Here is a 12,687-nt window from a genome sequence, read left to right as displayed (position 1 = left end):
ACTCTACACCCTGGAAGTGATCTCTGCGACACCCACTCCCGAACTTTCACCACAGTTCAAATAGATGAACACATTAATACCAAATTTAAATTATTATTATTATTAGGGCTGATCGGTTCCCACATTTTCAGTTCGGTTCGGCTCGGCTTGGTTTTTTGTTAAAAATGTCGGTTTTCGGTTCGGTTCGGTCACTACTTCAAAATTTTTCTTTGAGCTGTCATACCAAAAAAAATTCCACTATAGTATTTGATTACTTGCAATATCTTGCAAAAGTTTAATTTCTTAGGGGAGTCACTTTCTCAGCAATATAAAAGTTATTTTCAACTACTATTTGTATTTATAAATAAGTTTATATGCTACTGAAACAACCATATGTGTAAAAAGGAACAGAACAAAACAGTTTAGAACATTAATAATTAGTATTACATTAACCTTGTTGCCAGCTTCACTTTCATTTGAGTTTAACACCTAAATCTATTTAAGACATAAGTATAAAATCAGTGAAACTTACAAGTATCACATGTAAAAAAATAATTTATAACATTCATAAAGAGAAAACCTTGGAATCACCTTCACTATCATTTCAGTCAGACCCCTAAATAAATTTAACAGAGAAGTATAAAAACAATGTATCTTCCAAATGTTACTTAATTGTGTGTAAAAGTAACAATAAAAAATCACAGCATTTATGAACATAACCCTGAATACAAATTCAGTTTTATAGCAGGCACATTCACTTTCATATCAGTCAAATCCAGAGAATCACTCAAGTATTGTATCATAGAGTATTGTCACTTTTTGTTTTTGTTGATTGTCAGACAACGTCTGGCTGTATGGGCTATTAAACCATGAATATTAATTATCGTCATGAAAAAAAAAACTAGCAAAGCTCTTGGAAATGAGACCACTACTGGAAAACTCAATGTACAATACTGTGTACGTGTGTACGTGCGCAGACGTGGTAGACATGACTGCATGGCGCCATATTCACTAATAAAAAATTCTCATTACCTACTTGCTATTTTTTCGTGACCTTTTAACCTCTTTTACTACTTTTCGTAACTGAGGATATTTGTGGCAAACATAATTTGAATTTATGAAATGTACTGGAATAAAATTCAATAGCAATAATGTGATTAAAAGCAATATACAAATAAAAACTTCCTACTGTAGCCTCTATGCCGGGAGTTAATGGACAAGCCAACATAAACAAATGTCTTAACCAAGAAAACGTCTTAACCTACCAGTGCATTAAAGGCAGAATGAATGATAATGACCATATTTTCAAAATACACAAGTAAAGTATTCATATTTAGTATGCGGCAGTGCTTAATTTCTAAAGTTTTAGGTGTGGGAACTCTAAAGCGGGATGCTCAGACCGGGGGGTCTGGAATACCCCCCAGGAAGGAGGAGGGTCCGGGGGCCCTCCCCCGGGAAAAAGTTTTGAAAATTATAACTGTAACTGCTCACAACGGCTTGTACGGGCGCTTCCTACCTGCTTACGAGTCACTCGCAAACAAAGCATAATATTGATCCAACGTAATTGTTTTTTAAACTTTTAGTTTTAAGTGCGTTCCCTTGCGTTCCGGCACTCTTGGGAGGTAAGGGAACGCCGTTCCCTTGCGTTCCCACTGAAATTAACCCCTGGTATGCGGTATTTACTAGGATTTTTTTTCCGTCACGTGCGTAACATCATCATCTTTGCGGAACACGGGCGGTATTATTTTTAATTCCTTCGTCACAGATGTTCATAGTTGCCTCCAATTACCAAGACGTAGTGGCAAAAAAGAATTTTTATTTTACGAGAAATCAAATACTCTAGACTATAACGACGCAAAGCCGCAATAATCACGCGCGAATAGTAAACAAACTACATCTAAAGGGTCTGACGACATGTACATTCATTCTCCAACTGCCATTTGGAACGGAACTTGGAAGGCAACTAATCGATCCTAGCGCACGTATAGCGCATTCTGTGATGTGAAAATAGAACTGAGTGACGCCATGCGTCGTGAGCGCCCTGCAGAATACGAACGGAACTAAGCAATGCTACGAAACTTCTACCGTTTTAGCTTACGAACCGGAATTAAATAAATATTATTTTAGTAACGGAAGTGATATATCCTTTAAATAAGAAAAAACCATATATTTAAGAGAAAATAGTAGTATTCCGACAGAAACTTCCGACGTTAAACATAGGAAATAGTGAACTGTAAGAAACGCTTAGACTTTACTATCCCATGGTTAAAATGGCGAACATTAAGAGAATAGATGATTTAAACGTTTTATAGTGAAAAACTTAGCATGCGTCTTAAATGTGTTTTGATGTATTATGCAAGCGGTACGTTTCTTATCCAATATGAATGTTAAATACATTATTTGGTAGATACTTGAAGTTAGTTTTTAATGCCCTAATAAAAACCGAATCATCAGTTTTTTCTGGGAATTCGGTTCGGCTTCGGTTTTTACTAAAATGACCGAACCGAACCGAAAATTCGGTCAACCGATCAGCCCTAATTATTATTATTATTGCAAAATACGTACTTGGAATTACGGTAGTTGAGTTGTCATATCACTCGCCTCCCACCAAGGCACACCATGTTCGACTCTCGACAGGATCAAACCTGGATTTTTCACAATTAGGAAACGTGGCAGACGTTGCAGTGGTATGGGTTTTCTCAGAGTACTGCCGTTTCTCCCTCCCAGTCATTCCATCAATGCTCCATCAGCATATCATACCCATTCATCATCTCTAAAAACAAGCTGTTAAACTAAATACATTTCCATTTCATAACAGTATCAACCATCGGAAACAAGTACTCGCAGACTAGCACTTAATATTGTATTGTAATTATTAACTGTTTTCATGCACAAATGAAAATATTTCAAAAATTGGTGCTATGATGGTGACAGCTTCACTGAATTACATCCTTTCAAAAAAAAAAAAAAAATATATATATATATATATATATATATATATATATATATATATATATATATATATATATATATATATATATATATATAAAATTAAAAATAAAAATAATTTGAGACAAACTAAACTCAATTTTCCTTTCAATCTTGACAACCCAGTTCCTCTCTACATCCCTTTCACCCACTAGTACTTGACTTGAATGGAAAAATGGTTTTCAAAACTCATTTCAAAAATCAAGTAATTTACCGGCAACAACATTGCATTACGCCAGGGGTCGGCATACCGCAGCTATTTTGATAGGATGTTATGGCTCTACAACTCACTGTGCTGCCACAACACAAAAAAAAAATCCAAATCACAAGGCAGTCCTCAACCTGCGCTGCACCCTGCCATCACACCGGCCGCCACCACACATGTCCAAGTGCTTTATTTTAATAATTAATTATAATAATTTAGGTTTTCTTGGTTTATCAGTAGAGCTCGACTGATGACTAATAGGTATATTTTTTTTACAGTTACATGTTTTTTTTTGAAAGACTTTATGTTGAATTTGCAAATAAAATATTTTGGTAAATATTTACAATCGTGGTAGATGCCAAAAAAAATGCTAAAAATCTGAAAATACTTTTATTCTGTGCCCTTTCACTTCCTCTTTTCAAAACAACCGGCGGAGGTAAGAAATTCCAAATACTTTAGGAGATATCGAATTTTTTAATTTCATGATATGTAGAGTCGCGGTAGATGCCAAAAAAAATGCTAAAAATCTGAAAATACTTTTATTCTGTGCTCTTTCACTTCCTCTTTTCAAATCAACCGGCGGAGGTAAGAAATTCCAAATACTTTAGGAGATATCGAATTTTTTAATTTTCATCACAATACCTGCGTAGTATGCGGCGATCACCATTGTTTCTTGTCATAGATAATAAGGTTTCTTGTTTACGAGTATCATGTTTCTTATTGGCCAGTATTCAAATGAACCAATAGGTGATTATTTATTCCGTGATTGGTCAGTATTCAAATGAACCAATACGTGATTATTTATTCATTTATTGTTCAATACGATGTTTAATTAATCGGTCAACTTCTGCCATTTGATCATTCGATGTTGTAGTCGTTCTGGGGAATCGTCTATCATTATTTTGATATATTCTGTCTTTCAAATGGCCTGTGTTTCTGGGAATAGTCAGCTATGCAGCGGGTGTTCCTTGAATGTATTCGATTTTGTGCATTTGTGTGATGATTGAAAATTGTTGTTTGAATATTTAGTTGATCATGGAGTTTTGAGTTCTGAGGTAAAGTGCGACCAATGTGGGACAGTAATTGAGTTGCCCGAGGACAGCGGATTTTTTCAATGTCACCGGTCAACAATAACCCGTGCCAATAAAAAAGTTAAAAGGGTACTTTGCTGTTTCAAAAAATCATACAGGAACGGCTCGTGGTTCTCCAAAAGTAAACTTTCGATTGAAACTATTTTGAAGATAACTTATTTTTTTTTAACAGTTCATCACCCTAATACAGTATTTATTCAGTTCAATTGTAATGTCAGCTTGAAAACCGTCGTAGATTGGACGTCCTTTTGTAGGGAAGTTTTAATTAAGTGGAGTTTGGAAGTAAATGTAGGGAAATTGGGTGGGCCGGACAAAGTTGTCGAAATTGATGAAGCTAAAATTGGCAAACGTAAGAATAATAAGGGGCGAGTCATTCAGGGTCAGTGGGTTTTTGGCGGTATTGAGAGAAATAGTGATAACATTTTTCTCATTCCTGTCAAAGATCGTACTAGCAGAACGCTCTTGCGCGTGATCAAGAAGTACATTTCGCCTGGAACGACAATTATTAGCGAACAATTATTAGCGACTGTTGGCGTGCTTATAATTGTCTTTCACAGCATGATTATCTTCACCTGAAGGTAAATCATAGTATGAACTTTGTTGATCCCGACACAAGGGCGAACACCCAAAGAATAGAGAGACTTTGGCGGGAAGTAAGGCAGAATGTGCCACGATATGGTCGACGAGTTAACCACTACGTCGGGTACCTTGCGGAATTCATGTTCCGTCGGAGGTATCGCGACGTAGGTGAACGACTATATCATTTCCTTATAGTGGCAAAGGAAATGTACCCGCCTCCAACTTAGGTGAGTTTTTAACGTTTCTAATTTTAAAGTATTATTTTTTTATTTGGATTTTGTTGCGCAAGTAATAAGTAAAAAAAAATTACGTGAGTTGAAAATGTTCATCATTTGTCCGGGTTTTGTTAGGTCAGGTCAGTTACATTATAAATAATTTAAAACTAAAGAACCATTAAATTAAATTCACATTATTTTTAATGTCCGCTTAGTTTGAAAGTATTTATAATGTAACTGACCTGACCTAATCGACCATTTTATTTATTACGCATTCACTAACACACGTCAAAATAAAAAATGGTGACGTTCGAACGGTTAAGCGGGCGTTGTATAGCTAAATTAAAAAATTCGATATCTCCTAAAGTATTTGGAATTTCTTATCTCCGCCGGTTGATTTGAAAATAAGAAGTGAAAGAGCATACAATAAAAGTATTTTAGCATTTTTAGCATTTTTTTTTGGCATCTACCGCGACTCTACATATCATGAAATTAAAAAATTTGATATCTCCTAAAGTATTTGGAATTTCTTATCTCCGCCGGTTGATTTGAAAAGAGGAAGTGAAAGGGCACAGAATAAAAGTATTTTCGGATTTTTAGCATTTTTTTGGCATCTACCGCGATTGTAAATATTTACCAATATTTTGATTTTATCATCTTAAAATTCCATGTAGATGCAGAGAAAATAGCAAAATACATGTTACAGCTCTCTACAGAGAATCTCTTTACTTAATATTTAGCACATCTCACTCAAAAATCTGCCAATCCCTGCATTAGGCAAACAGTACAATTTAAAAACCACCCTGTCATCTACTTCATGTTTCAGGAGCCTGAAAGTCATTGCATCAATGTTGAGTTGGGGGAGTACCGTAGTAAGGGCGATCCTTCTGGTCTTTCTTGGAGGCAGAGGGCAGCGAGTTCACGTCGAAGAAGGGGCTGACGTGCAGCCCAAACAGGATGAAGTACACGAAGATGCTGCAACACACAGCGGCATCAGGCACAAGCTCAGTAACAACACACTACCTCTCATGATCAACTGACTTAAGTGCGGTCTCACATGCCCTCTTGATTACTTTCATTTTCTCATTGTTACTAATAATTAAGGCTAGTTCTGTAGTTTTAAAATTATACCTCTTTTGCATTTGTTGTTCTGTCACTCAGTGTAATATGACGGGTGTAAAAAGTCACTTAAGTGTTTGGAATTGTAATCACTTGCACAACTTTTTTGAGAAAATCATTATAAACATAAACATATTAAAGATTTGTTGTAAATATTTTTGACAACAAATGCAAGAGAAGTATAGTATTAGATTTATCGAACTAGCCCTTAATTAATGGTAATGACAAGAATATGAAAAAATTAACATGTTGTGTGAGACCCTACCTTAATGTGGTACATCTTAAGCCAGCTTAAATTCTTCTATAGGTTATTGTGTACTCCAACTAATATTTTCTTCTTAACAGCAAATGTAGAAAAAAAAATTCAATTATTAATTTCAAATATTTTAATGTCTGGTTGGTCTCTTTGCAGACAGCAGTTACTAGAGACAGAATGACACAATAAGAAAAAAATTGGGATACTGGTGAAGGAATCAACCATGGGCACCATGGCGTATAGTAAGGAACTGACTTAGCATGTACCTCGATAAATTTCGGAAAACCATGGAAAATGGAACTGAAGATCAGTATTTTAAACCGCAACCTCTAGAATGCAAGTCCTCTTTCTAATGTTAAAATTAACAGAAACCATACACATATTTCCATATTTCAATCCTCAACCAATAGCTTTGTTAGGTTTTAGGGTGACCTGAACCAGGGATGTCCAAATCCAATCTACATGTGTCTGCTGGAGGTCTGTATCCTTATATAAAAAAAAATCTAATTTAGATTTTAGCTTTTGAATGACATAATAACGAAATTTGTGTTCAATAAAATGATCTAATTTGGTTACAGTGTACATAAGATAAGAACAGGGATAATTAATTTTTTAAAAAATATTACTCATATTTTACTTACTGACTGTACCTGAACAGGTACACATAACATTCATTTGTGCTAATATTAATTATAAAATTTTGTTGTTTTTGATGTACCAGCACACACATACTGCTCAAAGGATGCATGCGACATGTAGAATGCATATTGGACCACTCTGATTGATAAATTGCTTGTTCTGAGTTTTTTGAACACTTAAATTTTTGTGACTGTAACACTTTTCTAACAAGAATAAAATTTTTGTTTGATGCTCAATGGTAGCTATCGATTAGTAGTCTGAGCTTGACTCCCTTATAATTCCATGATGGACAAATTTGCAGCGTACTCTACTTCAATAAAAAAATTCATGTAGGATGTGAACCAGAAACTATGTTAAAACACTGAAAAATCAAATGAGATAATGTAAGATTTATCTAGATTACCTACCAAGTGTAAAAGGGCCAACACCAGAACGCAAGGTGTGAATGGATTCTTCAGTGATGATCAACCACATATAATCATGAATTTTGTAACAAAGCAGGATAAGTTACTAAATTCTTATTTTAATACATGTAACCTGTCACGAAGATTCTTTGCTTGCCTAAAAGTACTAAGGAAATAAAACATAAGCATCCCTTTATTTCAAGACTGCTTTGACCTTTCTGAAAGCTGTGCTTTATTCCTTTAAACACACGTGTTGTTTCCCCTTCTAAACTACAAATGTAAACACAATCAGTTGCCTGCAACTTCCGCAGGTTACACCGAAGAAACTGAATGGCTTCACTCCACTATTCAGAGAGAATCGCGGTAAAAAAAGTTAGTAAAGAAGTAACTCTCAGTAGTAATCGTGGTAAGGTGTAGCAGGTACTTACGGGTAGCAGAGGAAGAAAATGTTCATGAGTGGGTGGTTCTGAATGATGTGGTAGGCACACCACACCAGGCATGCCGACACAGCACACAGCATCATTAACCTAACAACATGCCAACATACTTACTAATATCAGTTTTCAGGTATCTAAAAATGAGCATAACCATCATACTATAAACATTAATTCCTAAAAGAGAAAAGTGGTACAAGTAACACAATGACAACTGTTAAGTTTTCCATATTATAGGGTTCGAAGTTGTCTATTGGCAGAATTTGGTACATAATGGTAAGTAGGAATCTGTGAGTGTTCGAAAAATATTTGATATTCATGAACAATTTTTTATTTAAAACCCCCAAAATCACAGACCCACCTCCGGCTTGAACCTGACCTTGCACACATCCAGGATGAAATGCTTCATCTGGCCTTCAGTGCACTCGATGATGTGCATCATTGGAATACAGGCAAAAATGTGATTCTTCAACCACATTACATTTCGCAGGTCAGCTACTGTCCACATTTGATGATTTCTAGCCCATTGAAGACACGCAGCTTTATGTGCCTATGTGAGCAATAGCATCCTGTGAGTTGACGACTCCAAATGTTCATTGCATGCAGTTCCCGTCGCAATGTTCTCTCACTAACGATTGGGATGGACCTTCAGTCATTGACTGCAGCAACCATAAGCCTTGAAACACGTCTTCGGTCCCTCTCAGTCAGGATCTTTTTCCGACCACAATTCTAACGTGTTTTGTGGCCAAGTGTAACACACCACTGCTTGCAGTCACGTTGAACAGTCCACTGCGAAACACCAACAAGCAACTTCACACACCGTATGGCCATTGGCACGGCCAAACACGATAGCCCCCTTTTTTTTGCCACTCTGCCACATCCTTACATCTAGCAATGCTGACGTACAATGTCTGTTTGAAACATCAATGTCTCACTTATTGCTACTGCCTTAAGCTCTCATAGAGGCAGTGCGCGTGCGGTTGAGCACAGGACTTGTTTGCTGCGCCATCTGTACAGGCTAACAATCCATCTGTGCGTGAGCACAAGGGTAACTAATTTTTTTGTCTGGTAAGTTTGTGTGAGCACGTGAGCATAAGTGCATGTGTGTGTGTGTGTATTACATTCTTGCATTACTTTTTATTGGACTCAATGAAGCATGAAAAAAATTTCATTGAATGTTTTCATTTGATACAAAAAAGTATTTGATTGTCATGAATACCTAATTATATATTTGATTCAAATAAAAAAATACAGGATTCACAGAAGCCTAATAGAGACAATATTTAACTGTGAATTTTAATGAACGCTAGAAGCACGCCACTTACTGCAGCAGCTGCTGCAACAAGGGCCACGCGTGGGCGGGACTCCAGGCCGCCAGAACACGGCACAGCATGCAGTACAACAGGCGACGACTCAGAATGGTGCCTATGAATCCCACAAGATACGGGTCTATTAAGTAGAAATTCTGTAACACAAATATCCGTACAGTAGTATAAACCACTGTTAGAAATGTCACAACGAACAATAAACACATGTTACAAAATTATTAACCAAGTAAAGACAGAGAAATTATTGGTTATGACGTTATGAGCATAATTTCCAACATATAATACAAAATCAGCTTTTCAGTTACAAAAATTGGAAAAATAATCTTTATATTAACACTTTCATATAAAACAGCCACCTGGCCTTAAGTTTGTCCACAAAAAGAATTTTAAAATATTTGGTGGCATTTCATAACAGATAAATTAAGGCTCAACATACTGTCAACATCTGGGTCATTAAAGATAAAGAGGGCTGAAGTGATGAGAACAGAGCAGTAAAGGAATGAATGGGTGAGGGAAACGAGTACCAGGAGAAAACCCACAAGCAAAAAATTCGGATTTGACCCCACCGGCAATGTGACCTGGATCGCCTAGGCAGGAGGAGGCAAGAGATCCGACCACTGGACCACAGGAGGAGCAGGTGGCACGGAGCGAGGGACACTTACCATGGCGTAGCGTGTGAAGGACTGCGGCAGCCACCACACGGTGCGGTAGAGGTGCAGGAACTGCAGGCAAGACGACATCACTGTGAACACAAACATCAGCACCTCGAAGGTGACCCCGCCGTCCTGCGGGATCACCGGCACCGGGATGTGCTTCACCGTGAGGGCACGGGCAGACAAGCCCTCCGCCCCCGCCTGGCCGCCCAACCTGCAGAGAGCAGTTAATCATCTCAAAACGCACACTCCTTCTAGGCATCGTAAGAGACCCCATATCATGTAGACACATGCATGCAGCACTACACACCCCAGCAACCCAGGACCACATCTCCGATGACAGTGACACCCATTATATTCAGAAATCTTGCATCAGTGGTTGCAGATACGGGTTTAATAATAGTTTTTGCAAAAACTAATTTATTAATTTCATTAGTCCCTGTTTTACAAATGTACATTACCACAAAAAGGAAGAAATGGTATAAAAGACAAGGTCATTTTCAGTAATAAAAAAAATCCCTTTCGACACAGTCTACAGGTGCAGGTAGATTTCAAAGATCCTTTTCTTTCAGAATGTACTAGAAATTTGAAATATTTTATAAACTTCTGAAATATTTTGAAATTTTAATGTACAAAACATCCTATAGGTATCTGTATGTTCTCAGATATTCCAAAATAATTCATTTAAGTTTTTTTTTCCCTATTCTATGCTGTGAAAATGTTTTGAATGTTTTCTTTTCATCCAGCATTTTCATAGAATTTTTATAAAATTATTGAAAATAATGGCATGGCCATGATCTTGACATTGGCACGGCACAGGCAGGTAGGTTCTGTGCCGTGCTGGTTGTGAAAAGTCCAATAAGTTAACATACACATTTTGTCCCACAGATCAAGAATCAAACAAATTTATTCACTCTTTATGATATGGCATGCAGTTATAAAACAATTTGCAGAGAAAATATACATATTTGTAACTACTGTTTTTATAATTTTAATTATTTAAACCCTTAATTTTTCCACTACTTGCAGTAATAATTTTTCATATCTAAAACTGTTTCCCAATGAAAAAATATGGATAACATTAAGAATGTTTAAGATAAGTTTAACAGATTTGATAGAGTACAGTTATGAAATTGTTTTAGGTATTTGTATCCTTGTTTTTTCCACTGCTTCCTGTAAAACGATGCTTGTATTAAAAATTGTTTCAGAGAAAAGGTTTGTATAATATTTTTTTTGGTTCACAAAGTTTCAGATACTATCTAGAAGGCTTACAATAAATTGTAACAGGTTTGATGCTAAAAGGTATGAATTTTTTTGTCCAACCTCTTATTTTTTCCACCCCTTGCAGTAATGGTTGATTGTATCAAAAACAGATTTAGACAAAAGTTTTTGATACCTACTAGTCTTACGAAGTATGATAACTTCAAATGGATGCGAAATTTGTCACATTAAGGGAGTTGTAAATTTTTTTCTATTTTTCAAAAAGTCTTTGCAGTTTCTACTCCTTCGGTACAATTTTGCCAAATTAACAAACTCTACAGTGTTTTTTCATTTATATATTTTATGTATAAGTTTGAATGTGATTTGTTTAAAATTACAGCACGCACACACGCACACGCACGCACAATGTTTCAGAATATAGGAGGAAAATAACAAACAGTATTTTTTTAAAAAAATTGTGTGTTCGGAATTAGCCAAATGTTGAGTTTATGTACAAAATTATAAACACAAATTTGATTCTAAAAAAACTAGATTTCAATATAAAAAGTCTAAAAATTGAAAATTTATATTGTAAGGATTTAAGGGCTCCGCCTACCAGGGCACACAAACGGTGCGCAGAGCTTCAGGAAAAACGTGATTTCAAAACTACTCAAGATATCCGAGTAGAGTCTGCTTACGAAAAGCATTGAAGAGTTTTCTGAGGGCCGAAAAGTACTTTTGATTTTGGATGAAGTTTTTAAATTGTATTTTTAGAGGAGTTCAAATGGCTAAAACGCCTGTTTTCAGAGTAATTTTTAGGTGTAGGTAAAACAACCATTACAAATTCTTGAAAGCACTTAAGGGACTTGCATTACGCCTTTATCTTCATTTCTTTGCAAAATAATGTTACGGTCACCGCTCAAATTTCACAGTTATCATGTGACGACGAGAAGACTGCGCGCCAGTTCAGAGCCTTGCGCTTAGAGGCTATATCTCGCTAGAAGCACCAGCGAGTGTCGCGCTTATCATCCCGCTTCACTAACACACATACACCCCTGACGAGGTGGGCCCCTTAATATAATCCTGAATTTACTGCAATTTAAGCAAGCAAAGTTTTTTTAAATCAAACATGTTACTTTTTAACAGTATTTATACAAATCTTCTTTATTTCACTATAAACACAGTCAATGGTATTTTTTGGTGTATAGGATGAGGATTTTATGCCAGTTGAAGTACTTGGAGCTGCTAATTGTTTTATGTGTGGGGTATCTTACATCACAGTACTAATGTCATTGCTGAATGTATCTCATAAACCTGGCAATACTTACAGTGCTGTTGCACGGAGACTTTTTTCTAGCTACATAATTTAAAAGCACAGTAATTAAACTGTTTATAAAACTGCTTTTTGATGTGATTCAGGCACCAAACACTTCCCCTTTTCATTCTATTGATGACTAGCCAATTCTTATCTTTCTGATAATGACAGCTGAACCCTACAACTTCATACAAAGGTAAAAATTAATTTTCAAATCATTACTTTCAAGCTAACTCAAAATAAAAACCCCAAATTACAGATGTTACGGTAAACATGAACATA

At 36.1% G+C, this 12,687-nt stretch overlaps 1 protein-coding gene across 4 annotated transcripts in view; it reads right to left on the bottom strand.

The window, feature by feature from the left end:
• LOC134542351 (transmembrane protein 39A) overlaps positions 1-12,687 on the bottom strand; it is a 31,026-nt gene that overhangs the window by 16,858 nt on the left and 1,481 nt on the right. For all 4 annotated transcript variants that reach the window (XM_063386518.1, XM_063386521.1, XM_063386519.1 and 1 more), the window contains exons 3-6: positions 9,900-10,104; positions 9,235-9,374; positions 7,904-8,002; positions 5,926-6,032 (exon numbers count right to left, since the gene is read on the bottom strand). In XM_063386518.1, the coding sequence (XP_063242588.1) occupies positions 5,926-6,032; positions 7,904-8,002; positions 9,235-9,374; positions 9,900-10,104 (551 nt within the window). The remainder of the gene's footprint in view (positions 1-5,925; positions 6,033-7,903; positions 8,003-9,234; positions 9,375-9,899; positions 10,105-12,687) is intronic.

This window comes from Bacillus rossius, assembly GCF_032445375.1.
Source record: "Bacillus rossius redtenbacheri isolate Brsri chromosome 4 unlocalized genomic scaffold, Brsri_v3 Brsri_v3_scf4_2, whole genome shotgun sequence".
In the NCBI taxonomy this organism is placed as follows: domain Eukaryota; kingdom Metazoa; phylum Arthropoda; class Insecta; order Phasmatodea; family Bacillidae; genus Bacillus; species Bacillus rossius.
Note: the sequence above shows the minus strand (reverse complement) of the source record. Positions and strands in the feature narration are given on the sequence as shown.